This window comes from Sarcophilus harrisii, chromosome 4 (genome assembly GCF_902635505.1).
Source record: "Sarcophilus harrisii chromosome 4, mSarHar1.11, whole genome shotgun sequence".
Taxonomy (NCBI): Eukaryota; Metazoa; Chordata; class Mammalia; order Dasyuromorphia; family Dasyuridae; genus Sarcophilus; species Sarcophilus harrisii.
In genome coordinates, this window is record NC_045429.1 from 383,579,932 (window position 1) to 383,595,729 (window position 15,798).

The 15,798-nt window shown below is 37.4% G+C and overlaps 1 protein-coding gene across 2 annotated transcripts in view; it reads left to right on the plus strand.

Moving 5' to 3' along the window:
* Window positions 1–15,798, plus strand: part of KIF26B (kinesin family member 26B) — a 612,624-nt gene that overhangs the window by 498,140 nt on the left and 98,686 nt on the right. For both annotated transcript variants that reach the window (XM_003767766.4, XM_031966991.1), the window contains one exon: window positions 9,838–10,044. In XM_003767766.4, the coding sequence (XP_003767814.2) occupies window positions 9,838–10,044 (207 nt within the window). The remainder of the gene's footprint in view (window positions 1–9,837; window positions 10,045–15,798) is intronic.

Here is a 15,798-nt window from a genome sequence, read left to right on the forward strand (position 1 = left end):
GTCATTGGGAAAGACCTGCTTTGGAAGTTAGAAAACCTAGGGCTTTATTGTGGATCAGCATTTGCTCTGTGACCTTAGGTGAGCAGATAATTGATATCTTAGCTTTCTTCCTCACTCTTCTCAATAAATAACAGTTTCTTTCTTACTCTTCTCAAAGAGCAATTAGGAAGATATTTGTAAAATTTTCGGCACTACTCACTTAAAAGTTCCTGGTTTTTCTTTGGAAAGATATCATGATGGAATGGCTAGAATACCGAATTTGTTCTTTGATACCCAGGACAAGAAGGACTGAGACTTGTTATCTTGGACTTAAGCCAAGCCTTGACTTTCCTATAAAAAAGAAGGCTATTAATACCTGTTCTACAGTCCTAATAGGACTTCTGTGGCAAAAGTAAACCTTAAAATTTTATGGAAATGGGAGCTATTGTTCTATGGGGAATCTTCATCAACTCATGCATTGAAGAGAACCAAATTAGAATACTGTGGATTTAGGATAAAAAAATAGGGGCACATTTGGACAAAGAGAGGTGTTAAACATGGCTAAGGTTATGGACCCTCCTATTCTCTGAATATCTATAAATTCCTTGAGAAAGATAAGCCAAGCTTCCTAATACAATGTGATGTTTAATTGAGTGTTTCTTTATATGAGAAGTTAACTCCTCTTCCCTCCCTTCCCCCTTCTTTATCTAAGTGGGAAATTGGGTGTGGAACAGTGTAATTAATGCCAGATTTTTTCAAAATGTTGGTTAGTTTTCCTGCCATTTTGCCTCTTTATTATTCTTTGCTTTAAGGGATGGTTCTCTGGGAGAAGAAGGAAAGAGGAATATATTGGGAAATATAGATGATTTAAACATGAAAGATACCACTATAAAATCACTAAAAAGAAAAAAAAAAAAAGAATGTTACCTCATTTGAAAAGAGTTCATTGACTTTACATTTCATTCCCTACAGAAAATATTTTTTTTTCCTTAAATCAGTGCTGTTCTCAAAGTATGGGCCAGAGATTCTGGGTGCGGAGAGGGTCTCTGAAATCCACAAATAGTTCTTATTTCTAATATGGTAAATATCTATAAAAATAACTCACATAAACAAAAACTCTTTGGATAGATCCAATAATTGTTAATATGTACTATTGACTATATTACATCAAAGTACAAATTCTGTATATAGAGATGCTGAGAACAAAAGTTTGAGAACCACTACCCTAAATCCTTCTGGCCACCAATGTCTGAGCTTCTCATTGAGTGCTAGCAGTTCAGGTGGCCCGGCTGTACTGCCCATGTTACAAACGAAGCCTTCTTTGGAAATCCTCCCTCTTTGGCTTCCTAGTGTCAACTTGCAATCATTCTCTCCAGAGAATGGCTCCTCCTGTGACAGATGTGTTGTGATCTGGGGCCCTGCGGTTGTTTGTCTCCCTCTACATTCCCCAAAGCCCTCCTTTATTGAGTGAATATCATTACTGGGCTCCATTTCCTGGGCCCCACACATGTGTTCTCTCACTTAGTTTTATTGTGTTGCTACTTGTCACCTTTCCCAGCCTAGGCATTTAATAATGTAAATCTTCCCTTACTGATGTCATTGCTGATCATTATTTACAAGATGAGCTCATCCCCTGACATCTCTGAGGAGCCAAAGTCTCCCAGTAAGAGGAATAAAGAAAATGTCCTAGTTATATTCATTCATCAAATCTTTACAAAAAGCCTACCATGTGTTACAAGGGATAAAGAGGTTGAGGAAATTATGATCTTTTTAGAGACGGGGATGTAAGGAAACAAGCATTTGCCAAGTGCTTATTATTTATCTATTGTGCAATATTGTGCCAGTTCTTTAAAAAAAATCTCATTTGATAATGTATAATGTATACATATATGAACAAATATAGTATAACTTAACTTTTAAAAGTGCTTTGCAAACTTTTAATGTGTTATCCATTTGAGTTCTACAATAGTCCTATAATATAGATTATAATATAGATAGCTCAGGTATTATTCCCATTTTACAAATAAGAAAGTGAGGTTCATAGAAATTAAATGAGGTGTTCATGGTTACATAGCTAGTTATTATCAAAGGTAGGTTTTGAATTGAGGCCGTTGGTCTCAAAGTCTGAGTCTAACTATTGTGCCATGCTCAAGTGAGAGGTATAAACAAGGCTGAGGTAAGAAGAGTTCAAAAATAAGAGAAAGCAATTCTGAGATCATGGGAGGTTTGACTAAGTAATAGAAATCACTGATTTTTTTTTTTTTTTTTGAGTGGGGAAGTGATATGATTACAGCTATTCTTTGGGAAGATTAATTTCTCAGCAGCATTTAGACTAAAGATGGGAAGACTAATTAGGACCAATCTAGGTAAGTGGCAATCAAAGGCCAAAATGGAGTGGTACCATTTGGAATGAAAGGAAAGGTTGAATGTAAAAGATCTTGAATTAATGAATCCATGATTTTATGAATGATTACACATTAATTAAGCCCTTACTATATGCCAGGTACTTTGCAAAGCACTGGGCATACTAATACAAATACAAGCATACGAAATAGTTCCTAACCTCAAGGAACTTGCATTCTCATAGAGGAAAACAACACATATAAGGGAGAGGTAGTCAGGAAGGATTGGGTTTTTTTTCTTTTAAATTTTATTTTATTCTGAATTTAAGAAATAAAATGAGCATTTCAATCATATAGTAGAAAAAAACAAAAGATGAATAAATATGAAATTACAAATTTATTATGCACAAACTTGCTCTTCCTTTTAAATATATGTTTAATATATTGAAATGTTATATACATTTTTTTTCCTTTTTTTCTTTTTGGCCCGTTTTCCCTCCACACTACACATGGATATCCTTAGCCCACAAAGGGGTGTGTGTGTGAGTGTGTGTGTGTGTGTGTGTGTGTGAGAAAGAGAGAGAGAGAGATCATTCTATATGTTCTTTCTCTGAATACAGATCATGTCTTCATGTGTCCTTTGTACTTAATTTCGATATTTATAATAATAAAAATGGCATATTCACTCAACACTGTTCTTAAAATAATACTGTTGTTACTCTTGATTCTTCTCATTTCATCCTTCATTATTTTAAGCAGGTCTTTCCAGGTTTTTATAAGATCATAGAGTTGATCATTTCTTATAGCACAGGAGTATTCCATTACAATTATATGCCACAATTTGTTCAGCATTTCAGGGAAGAGTATATTGGACAGGGACAGGAGGAATAATTCTTTCCAGGAATGGTATGGTTGAATTGACATCTATTCTCAGAGACTGACTTGAAAGCAGAGATTGGTATGGGTCACAGTGTATGGATGCTGTCATGATGTGTCTGAGCAAAATAAGGGGTACACTCACTAATCAGAAGACTAAAATAGGGCCATGTAGGTGAGAACTTGAGTTCTAGATTGAAGAGGGAGCCTAGAGCACATGTGATCTAGAACAGAGATAAATACAAAGAGAATAAACTTAATGATTATATAGAGAGACCAAAGAAGAGAATAGAAACAAAGATGCTTCTAAAGTCTGGAACATGGAGGTACCTGAAAATTTTCAGTACAATTAGCAGAAATTATTGAGTTAGGAGAAGTAGGTTGGGTGGAGAGGGTGAGAAAGGTTGATCTTGGAATTGCTGAATTTAAAGTCCTAGAGAGATATCCAGGTAGAGATGTCCAGAAGGCACTTAGAAATATGGAAGTGGAGATAGATCTGAGAATCATCCTCAAAGAGGTATTCACTGAAGCTGTGGCAGTGATTGAGATCACCAAGAGAGAAAGTGTAGAAAGAGAAATGGGCTGAGGACAGAGTGAGTCTTGAGGAAGAGTCTCAAAGAAGAATATCTTCATTGGATAGGTGGGCAGAAGTTAAGCAAAACTGTGCAAGAAACAAAGGAGAGGTAGGCAGAGAAGCAGGAAAGTGAAATATAAATAAAGTTGAATAGAGGTAATATCAAGATTATACCTAGCCTGCCAGGACTAGCTTGGATTTCTTATGCCTATTCTATAGAGGAATAAATGTCTCAAATCCTCATGAATTTGCATTTTTAGCTCCAGAGATGGATTAAAACTTTGGTATAAAGTCTATGATAATCCATACATGGATGTTGTACGTTTTTATCCTAGAAACTATTAAGTGTAAGCCCTACTTTACATTTCAGACTTATGAGGCTCTTTTGTTGTAGGAGCCCTGTGAGGTAGGAATTTTAATCAACAAGTATATATTTATTAAGTGTGTGCTTTTTACCTGGCACTGTGCTAGCCCCTAGGGATAAAAAGAAAGAAAAAATGAAATTCTATTATTATTATTATTGTTACTCCCATGCACCTTTCACAGATGAAGAAATCAAGATCAATAGATAATGTGTAGTGACCAAGTTCATATCTGCTATTTGAACCTCCAGGAGAGGCTATAGATGTAGTATAGCAGATAGAGAATTGGCTTCAAAGTCAAAAAGTCCTTGATTCATGTTTTGCCTCTGGAATATATTAGTAACTGTATTACTTGGATAGATTACTCAATCTCTTGGTAATGTAGGCAACTCTAAACTTATAAGTTGCAAAGATGATGCTAGCCTTCGGTGGTAGAACAACTTTCCTCACTTGTAAATTCCCTATATGAATGAAATCATGAGTCCATTCCTTATTCTTTTTTGGGGTGAGTGGGGAGGCAAATCAGGGTTAAGTGACCTGCACAGGATCACACAGACTAATAAGTATCTGAGACTGCATTCTAACTCATCCCCTTCTGACTCCAGAGCCAGTGCTCTGTCCATTGAGCCACCTACCTGCCCTTCCCTATTCTTCATGACTCTAAGTCAAATATCCTTTTCTTGCAGCCACTTGTTTCAATCTAATTTTGTATTTCTATATTTAACAACATACTCTGAAGGTTGGATTATAATATATGATGTCCAAGGTTCTCTCCAGCTCTTAAATTCTGTACTTCTTTATGTGGTAGATCACCGTCAGGCTCATTTTGTTTACTTTTCATAGGAAGTAAAAAACTGATTAACTCATGTTCCCAAAGTTAGTATCTGTTAAAGATTTGAACCCATTCTTTTTGACTTGGAGACCTTCTCTCTTTTTGTGACTAAATTTACTCTCCTGAGCATCTTAATATTGAAGGGAGCCTTTAGAACAGTACTTTTGGATGGAATTAGGAACAAAACAAATTCAAGTTTACATTGTATCATTATGACTAATGCCTCAATACAGACAGACATTTCCCCCCTCCTCCTATATTATTATTTACAGCACTAATAGCAAGAAGTTACAGAACCTACTCTTCATTAGCCTGCAGTAAGGCTGTCCCTGCATTCTGGAGCTGCCTTTCCTTTGATGGAGTGCTAATACAGCTCCTCTAGCATGACCATTGCCTTTTATGCTGTGAGTATACCACAATCCCTTCCTCTCCCAGTGCTGTAATGCAATCCAGAATGAGGTGCCCAGGATGATGAATGAGTTGAGCTGAAAGAGAACCACCCTGTTCAGACCAACATCTGTCTGACCTTGTCCAGTGAATAATTATATAAATTAAGTCCAAAATGGTATCTAACCAACAGAGGTCTAAGTGGAGGAAATGCTCATATGCTTCCTTTTATAATAGGGCCTCTCAGCCTTTATTTCTCTTTTGCTGTATTTAATGGGTATGTAGTTTTTTGGGGGTTTTTTTGCCCTGCATTCCCATCTTCCAGTCCAATTGGTTATCTCCAAGTGGAAGAAGAATGGAAATCACAATAATACAGGCCATCTTCTAAATGCTGTTGCTGGAGGTTCAAAACGTATAAATATGTTTTATGAAACTTGGGTCTGTTCTTTCTTGTCACCTCCTCTTGTAAGAGCCATGAAAAGAAGGGTTAAAGGATATACTGCCAAAAACCTGAGCAGTAATTGTCACTTGACTGAGAACTTCTGGCAGGAGGTGCAAGTGGTCTCCTGGATCACAAGTGGTATCTCCTAAGCCTTTTCATTACAGGGGATTAGTCAGGAAGTGGAGTGTTGGACTAAAGGAATAATGACAAAAAGGAAGTGAGGCAGAAAAACTCAATTTCCTTCCCTTAAAATGAAGAAAAAAAACTTCATTTATTTAAATGAATTGTGAAGAAAAGAATGAAATATGACATTTCTCCCAACTCGGGGTTCAATTGGTTTTAAAGGAGCTGTGTATCTCCCTTAGCCAGACCAGCAACTGCTGGCCTAGGCACTTCATTAAAATGTAGAAGCTATGCTTCCAGCTGAGTGAATCACTAATTCAGATCCCTTCCTGCCTCCTTCCTTTTGTAACTGCATAACTCAGCTCAGATTTTAAATTCAGTACCTCTAGTTACTCAGAAATTGCATGGGAAATTGTGAAAATCGAAATGCGGTGGGCCGTGTGTCTCCATCAGTTCTGCCTGGGGTTGCAGCAGCATCTTCACTTCCAGGCCTTATAATCAGGGCTAGAGAATCTGCTTACATTGAGCATCTAGGCTAAGAGAATGCACACTGAAGGCGGCCACAGGTGTAGATACTTTGAGTACCATTGCTTCTGTTGCTAGAGTAAACCTGGAGAAACTAATAAGCCTTTGATAATAGGGCTGTGAGTCAAGGAGGGAAAAAATGTCCCAAATGAAAGGTAAACAGAATCCTGGTTCGTTGTGCTAGGAACTGTGTGTGTGTTGGACAGTATTATATTAGCAGGATCCTTGTTAAGTTCAGGCATTGTGGTACAGTGGGATGAATATTGGGGTCAGAAGACCAAAGATCAGATTCCATATCTGAGGTTTATCTTTGTGATTTTTGAACAAGTCATCCTTTCTAGGTCTGTTTTCTCATCTGTAAAATAAGGGGGCTGGCTTACAATGTCCTTTGAAGTTCCATTTAGCTTTGTGTATTTCAACCTATGGAGTAATAGCTTCCTAGCCATTCTACAGTACTATCCCTATCTCAACCCCTATTCAAATGGCCCATATAGAAAGGCCTATTCCTCTAAAGCCATGTCATAGAAAATTGACGGTGAGAATGGCCGCAGAAAGATTTGGTTCAATTCAACAGACTTTCATTAAAAGGGTCTGCAGTATGGGAATATGAAGGAAAAAAAAGAGACAGTCTCTGTTCTCAAAGAATTTACTTTTACCTGAAAGGGATATAACTTTCATGGAGATAAATTCATAACCTATGAAAAGTTATATAAAGTCATCTAAAGAATGACAGGATGAACAGCTGAATAAAGAGAGAGAAAGAAAGGGTGGGGGGAAAGGGAGGGAGAAATGAGAAAAATCAGTCTACAAAATGTGCCAGTAACTGAACTAGGTGTCATGTGTGAGGAAGAGCAAAAAGGCTGGGCCATGGAGAGACTGAACAAAAAGCCATGGGAAGCAGGTAGCTCCTGAGTTCTAGTTAGAAGAGAAAAAAGTGATGGACACAAGGGAAGCATTCTAGACAGGGAGAAGACCAACTCTGTAAAAGCACAATGTTGGAGGAAGATAACGTGTTATATATGGGCGACAGAAGGTTTCCATGACTCCGATTTGGACCTGAGTAGTTATACTGTTATTTTTAGGGCATAGATACATCACATCTAGGGTATAATATAATAGGCAAAAGCTGAGTTTTTTTTTTTTTTTTTTTTTTAATGATTGCTTTTGGGGCAGCTAGTTGGTGCAGTGGATAGAGCAACAGTCCTGAAGTCAGAAGGACCTGAGTTCAAATCTGGCTTCAGACACTTAACACTTCTTGGCTGTGTGACCCTGGACAAATCACTTAACCCCAATTGCCTCAGGAAAAAAAAATAAAAGGTGTTAACTTGTAAAAATAAAATAATAGCTTTTTTTCTTTCTGGGACAATTGGGGTTAAGTGACTTGCCTATTTTTCTGATCAATAGTAACTTAGAGCATTTTTTCATATGACTAGAAATGGTTTTAATTTCTTCACCTGAAGATTGTCTATTCATATCCTTTGACCATTTATCAATTGGAGAATAGAAAAGGCGAGTTTTCAAGACACTGTTCAGCGTGATCCATTTCAGCCTGCTCCCTGGTAGCCATAATTGTAACATCCAGCAAGATGACCTCACCGAAGCATGGATGTATTGTTTGAATTTGCCTTGGACAGTACAGCTGAGAGCTAAAGATCATTCTCATGATGCTTTATGGGTTTTTCAACACCATTCATGATCTTGCTTTGCCTCCCAATTTCTTTCTTCTCTCTTAAGGGAAAAATAGTTCATTCTCTCTCTGTCTGTCTCTCTGTGTTTGTGTCTGTGTCTGTGTCTGTGTCTGCGTCTGTGTCTGTCTCTCTGTCTCTCTCTGTCTCTTTCTCTGTTTCTGTGTGTATTATTGTGTGTCTCTCATTCTTTTTATACCATAAGTCCTACCCCAAATAATTTTTCTGTATCCAAAGGAAAGGGAATAGAAGACTTAAGCAAATATATTGATTGTCATTTGGGAGGTAATTTTAATTTAGCCTCAAATCCAAATTCTCTAGTATTCTTCATAATGCCCCAGCTTGAACTTCTCTGGGATGGGAATTAGTTGGTACAGTAAGACAGTAGACTAGACAGGACCAAACTCTATCTTTGTCTTCCCCTTGCTTTCTGTTAGAATAATTATCATGGTTGAGAGCATTAGAAGCCACTTGTAGATGACTTCTGAAGCATTAAATCTCTGTGTTTGTTAGCCTATTGTCAGTTTCTTTTATATAGCTGTCTTCTGAAGGATTGCATTCACAGAAAAGAGGGAATCTAGAGGCAAATTTTAGTTCCACATATGGAAAAACTTCCTAACAATCAGAACAATCCCAATGGGGAGTGAGCTGCCTCCGGAGGCTGTGGCTTCCTCCGTCACTGGAGGTCTTCAAGGCTAAATAACCACTTTTAAGGGACACTAAAAAGGGGACAGGTAGAATTCATACTAGATAGCCTCATAAGGCAGCTTTCAGACCGAGTTTCTGTCCTTCTGTGGGATACAGTTGTCATTCCTAGACTACACAGTGAGGTTCTTGTGCTATTTTAGAAAGCATTATAATCTGGCAGAAAGGTCTTGGGGCTGAGTGTTGGGAATTTGGTTCCAGATTCTGTCATTGACTAGACATGACCTTAGAAAAGTGACTTAACTGCTACAATTTCTTGTTTCTCATCTGTAGAATGAAGAAGCTGAACTAGGTGACCTTTAAAGTCCTCTCCATTTACCATATTCTTTGTAGCTAAACTACTGAAATTGGGTTAAAGGCAAATTCCATCTCCTTTTTCCAACAGAGATGTGCCTGGTTCTGAAAATAACCACTCGTTATACACTCATCTAATGGATCCTAAAATACTATATTTCAAACAAATTCTTTATCATTGCTGGCCCTCTGAGCACATTTCAAATGCTGACCATTAAAACCAAGCCATTTCACAGCCCGTTAATGATGACACTAATAACTGTTGGTTTCGTCTGTAAGAGTTCTGATGTGAGCAAGCAAGGAGTAAATTACAGAGCTAAGTTTTATGTGCTAGGTTTATTGATCTTCAAGTTTCATGGGAGCCACATCAGCCCCGAGAGCTAGCAGCCCAGATTACCTTTTCATCTACTTAATTGGGCCACTAGGGTGCAGTTAATTTTCAATTTATATTAATAGCAAGACAAAGAAAGTGATACACCACCTCTGTATCAAAGTAATAGAGACATCAACATGTGCTACCTGGTAATTATAAATTCACTATTTTTTTTCCTCCTATGACCCATTAAGGATTATATTCCTAATGCATGATGAAATTCATCATGATTTATCATTGGATAGTCAACAGAAACAGATATAATATATGGGGCTTCTTCCACCATAAACCATCTGAATCCCTTAACTCAAGCTTCCTTTCTGTATGTTTCTTCTTAGGTGAAGGTCATGGTTCGCATCTGCTCCACCCTTGCCAAGGACACCTCAGAATCCAGCTCCTTTTTGAAGGTGGATCCAAGGAAGAAACAAATCACCCTCTATGACCCCTTGACTTGTGGAGGGCAGAACGCCTTTCAAAAGAGAGGCAACCAGGTTCCACCCAAGATGTTTGCCTTTGATGCTGTTTTCCCCCAGGATGCATCTCAAGTAGGTGGTTCTTTCTTTCTCACCTTACAAAGACTGTTCTGTGACTGTTGCCATAGGTTGGTTTCTTTTGTTCATTTGTTTTATCAAGGGCCTTCCCCCTCCAAATCTTACCATGTATGTATTTTGCACATATTTTGTAGTAAGATATTTGTGTACATGATGTCTCTCTTGGAGAATGTAAGCTCCTTGAGGTCAGGAACTATTTTTGCATTTGTGATTTTATGCCCAGATTAAATGAGATAATATTTGTAAAGTGCTTGGAATATAGTAGGCACTCAATAAATGTTTGCTCCCTTCCCCCAGGGTCTAGGCTAGTATTTGGCATATAGAAGGTGCTTAATAAATGTTTGTTGATTGACTGATTGAAGCACATGAACTAGTAGGGGTACAGTCTCATGGGTACTCTACTGAGCTGGTCTGTCTACTGGTAGTACTGTTATCTGAAGTCAGTAGGAGACAGAACTTGGAAGCAATTTGTAAACTGTTAGGTGCCATATAGATGTGAAGGAGTAGTAATATTATTGGCTTATTAACATCTTCATTATCAGACATTTGGACCTTCCCTTGCATTTTTATTTAGCACAGGAATCCTGGCCAGCAGTGTCCTTCATTTCCAGTTAGAGATTCCTGATCATACCTTCTCTAGTGTAGTTTGGGAATACACAGGCTCCATTAATTAAAAAGCTGAGCATCCTGCACATGTGATTTCCCTGAAGAGCTAATCCTGAGAAGATGCAGCACTCCCTATATGAATACATCCCAAAGTTTCCTTCTTCATCACTTGTGTATTTCTGTGTATGGTACCACCCTGTGGGCTCAGTAATCTAAACCTGACATGGAGTCTAATAAAAGACTAATGAGCAATTTAATTAACACTGCTAAAACTTTTCCAGAGACAAATTTCCATAAGTTAAAAGAACTCCGGAGTAAAGCTTAAATTAAACAGTGGCTATTAGTAAGTTTTAGAATTATTCAAGGAAAAAGAGCCATTTTTACGGCTGATCTTTGTTTATACCTTCTGTTTCATATCAATATCTATCCACCACAGCACATATATTATGGTGCTTGGCTAAATTTTTTTTTAAAAAGACAATTTTTTGTTTTGTTTTTAAATTGGTAGGCTTGAATTGGAGTGCTAGCTTGCCAATAGCCTGCTGTATGCCCTTAGATAAACTATTTAACCTCTCTGGGTTTCATTTTTCTCATTTCTAAAATGGGGATGGCAATGCTGATACTACTCATGAGGCTATCATGACAGCCTTTTTTCATCCTGGTTCAACTCTGAGAGTATATAGCCTTCACCATCTTGGTTACTGTCTTCTATACATGCTCCAACTTGTCCTTGTCATTCCTAGGCTATGGTGCTCAGAATTGAACGCAGTACCCTAGACCTGGACAAAGTACAATCAGATGATCCTATGTTATGCCTGCAAACTCTCTATCTCAATGCAACCTGTAATCAAACTTGCTTTCTTGCCTTTGATGCATATTGAGCTGGTAATTGACTAAAAATCTCACATCTTTTTTCAAATGCATTGATAACATCTTATACTTATTAAAGTAATTTTTGAACCCAGGTATAAAATTATAATTATTATTTATTTGTTTTATATATCCATATAAAATTTTACCTTATTTGATTTAGTCCAAAATTCTATTGTTTACAATGTATTATTGGTTATTGTCCCTAGCTTAATTATATGTGTCAATTTGATCACAAGGAAGAAGAAAGAAGATAATAATCATTGCTATCATTTATATTGTGCTTTAGGTTTGAAGAGTACTTTTAATATATTATATCATTTGATCTGTGTGACATAACTACTATTATAATTCTAATAAGTGACTTGCCCAGGATCTCCCAGCTAGTAAATATCTGGGGCAAGATATTAATTCAGTTCTTCCTGATTCCAGATCTGATATTCTATACATTGTTCCACCTGAATGCTTCAATATTTGTAGCACAGGGCCAAGGAAAAGCATGAAACAATTGCCAGAAAGAATTGTGAATTTTACCTCCTCTCACTTGTTAAGAGTCACAAACTTCTCAAATAGATTCAACTCAAATATGCTTCAAACTCAGCTTCTACTTGGTATTGTGTTTTAGGAATAAAAAATGAATAAGAAATGTCTCTGGTATGAAGGGACCTATATTTACCATCTACCTAGGTTTCTTCCTGAATGTACCTCATTCCTTCCCTTCATAGACTCAATCCTAGCCAGTTTAATCTAATAGGTATCCTCCAATCTCTTCCCACCATCTTTGTGCATTTGCTCAGAACATTTCCTCATACCTGAAATAACACTCTCTCTTGACCTCCATCTACTGAAATAGTTCTATTTCTTTATGTTTCAGCTCAAATACCTACCTCTTTCCTGCCGCCCTCCTTCTTGCCACCAGCTGAAAGGAAGCTTTGCCTTTGACTTATCACATTATCCTTCACATTATACTTGCCTTTGTATATGTTCTATTCCCTGTCACAATTCATCTAGCACATAGAAAAATCTTTCAGAGTGAACTTAACACCATTTTTTTGGTCATCTTTCTGGTATATGATAAAAGATTTTGTCTTATCCCCTCTTCTTCTTTGTATTTCTAGCACAAAATACTGAGTAGAAGCTAAGTGAATTTGAATGCTATTTAAGTTGAATTTCTTTGAAGAGTCTGTAAATCTTAGGACCTGAGAGAAGGTAAAATTCCTAACTTTTTCCAGCAGTTGTTTTGGGTAAAACTTTCCCTTTCACGTTTTTGCTTAGCATTGAATCTGGAATTAGGAATACCGGACTTAAAACCCTGCCTCTGACACTTACTTCTTATCTACTTTGTAGCCTCAATACTTAGCACAGTGCCTTATACATAAGAACATGAATAGGAACTACATGTATGATTTCACTGGTGATAAGTTCTTGCTTAATGAAATCCCCCTCTACTAAAACAGGTTCATATCTTCTCTGCAATTAGTATTTGATTCCTGAGGTCCTGAGAATTAAGTGGCTAATCCATAGAGTCTCAAAGTCATTATATGCTGGAAACAGGCCTTGAACCTAGGTCTTCTTGGTTCTCCATTTTCTATCTAGTAGACCAAATAAATATTTGTGAAATTAAATTGTGATCTAGTAAAATTGGATTGTAATTTATTAACAAAAATAAGAAGTATGCATAAACTTTAATGCAAGGGAGAAAGAGGTAAGTTCAAGAGCACTAGAAAAATGGCCATGGGACCATAGAAAAGATTATTCCTGTATGAATAAATCAAGGAAGGCTTCATGAGAAGGGTCATGCTTTATGTGGGATTTGAAATATAGGATTTTGATATATGATATGAATTATGAATAAAGGCATTATTTCAAAAAAAAAACATGAACAAAAACACAAAGGTGGGAAGGAACAGGTCATTCTCAGGAGGATATTTCTTGGTATCTGCATGTTTTCTGTGTTTTTTTTTAAATTTGATATCCATGTTACCATTCTATGATCTTGTCAGGTCACATGGTGAGGTCAATCAGTTTGTGGCTAGAAGGATAGATAGACAGACATTCAGATGGATGGATGGATAGGTAGATATATGGATGGATAGACAGATAGATCCAAAAAGGGAATTGAGAATGCATGGTATGGAGATGGTTTGGTTTGGGATAAAAGCAGGTAAATGCTTACCTAATGGAGTCTGGTATCCCAGGACAGAGTCCAAGGTTCCAGTAGGAGGGAGGTAGAGATTTTGACTAAATGGTGTGATCCTGCCAAGTCACTTAACTTTTCTGGGCCCATTTTTCTCATCTGTAAATCAAATGGTTTGGACTCAATGATGTCTAATATATCTTTCAGTTCTAGATGTGTGATCCTGGGCAAGTCCTTTCTCATCTCTGGATCTCAGTTTACTCACCTATAAAATGAGAGGCTGGATCAAATGAGCTGGGAGGTCCCTTCTCTGAGGTCCCTGCTTCCCACCACAAGTAATAGTAACTTCAATGAACAAAGGGCTTGAAGCTCCCTTCTTGGCCCTGGCAAGGAACCATACCCCATTTCAAAGTGGCAAGACTTGAAAAGCCAGTCATCCTAGATCAGGGTGGGATATTTGAGGAGGCAAAAGGAGAGAATACCTTATTTTTCAATCCCATCTGCCTGGGGAGAACCTCTGCCAGGACCACAAATATGAGTGGCAGTTGTCAGAAATAGGTGTGTTTGCATTTTCCACCTCCCCTTTCAGTTTGAGGGAAATTTAGATTTTGGAATACTTAGAAATCATTGTACCTCCAAGATCCTCAAGCTGAATGACTTCATTCATCGCCAAGGCTGTTGATTTTTCAGGCTCCCACTGGGAGACATATTGCCCTGATTATATTAAGTCAGTGAGGGATATTGGTACAGGCAAAAATGCTTCAGAGACTTCCTAAATCTAGTCTTGAAGCAGCAAAATGAGAGCTATGGGATTCAGTGCATCATTCTTCCCTGCTATTGGTAATGACCCAGATACCATCTATGGAGACTTCTCTGAGCTTCCAAACCAGTTAGTACCAATCCTTAGTACCTGTTGTTTGCCCAGGATCATATTAGGAGTTAAAGGTTGGCTTAGCAGGGGAAGGAAGGAGGGGAAGATGGGAAGCCCATACAGACACATGGAAGACTCAGCTCCTTAATTAAGACATTTATCACCTAGTTAGAGAGCACACATGCATGAATGACTGAAGAACACTTATCATGTAATATGCAAACAAGCCTCAATTAATAGTGTCTGGATTGTATCTGTAAGTGTTGTATTCATGTAGAACAAAGAGAAGGCTCCATTTTGGAAAAAGTGAGAGATGGGGATTGGCAAAGAGAAAGAGCTCAGAACTAGATGTTATGCGGGCAAATTAGGTATTGTAGCTGGAGATAGATAATTGAAATCTGGAATATGAGTTCAAACCCAGTTTCAGATATTAACTAGCTATTTAACCCTGAGGAAGTAACCTATCTTCCTCAGTTTCTTCATCTGCAAAATGAATATAACATACCTCCCAGAGTTTTTGTGAGGATACCTATACCGACCTTTAAGGGTTATATGAATATTAACTGTTATTGACATTATCATGCAGATACCACAAATCTCCTGCTTCTACTGAAAACTAGATTGGTTTTCAGAATTCATTTCTTTACTTGGACTGTAAGCCTGTAAAACTTCAAATATATCATCTCATTAATCTGCAGCAGTATGACAATATACACTGCAGCCAAGTGAACTCACATATTAAATGTCTTACCTAATCTATTAGATAGCATCCTGGACCCAGAATTGTTAGGACCTGAATTCAAATTTAGCCTCAGGCACTTACTATCTGTGTGGCCCTAGTCTGGTTATTTTATCTGTTTGGCCTCAGTTTCTTCATCTGTAAGATGGACAATTAGGTGACCTAGTGGAAAGAGTACTGGTTTAAACTCAGGAGGACTTTAGTTCAAATATGGCTTCAGATACTTTTTAGATATCTGACCTTGGTACCTTTTATTTACCTCAGTTTCCTCAGCTTTAAAATGGGGCTAATAATAGCACCTATTCCCCAAGGTTGGCACCTAGTACGTACTATATAAATATTGGCTATTATTATCTGTAAGACTCAGAATGGGTGACAATTCTAGAAAGGAAATTTTGTACTCTAATTTTCAAAAAAAAATTTACTGTTTTCTTTCCCCAAAATTACATGTAAAAACAATTTTAATGTTTGTTTTTTCTCATTAGTAGCTTATTTTTCCAATTACACATAAAAATAGTTTTCAAC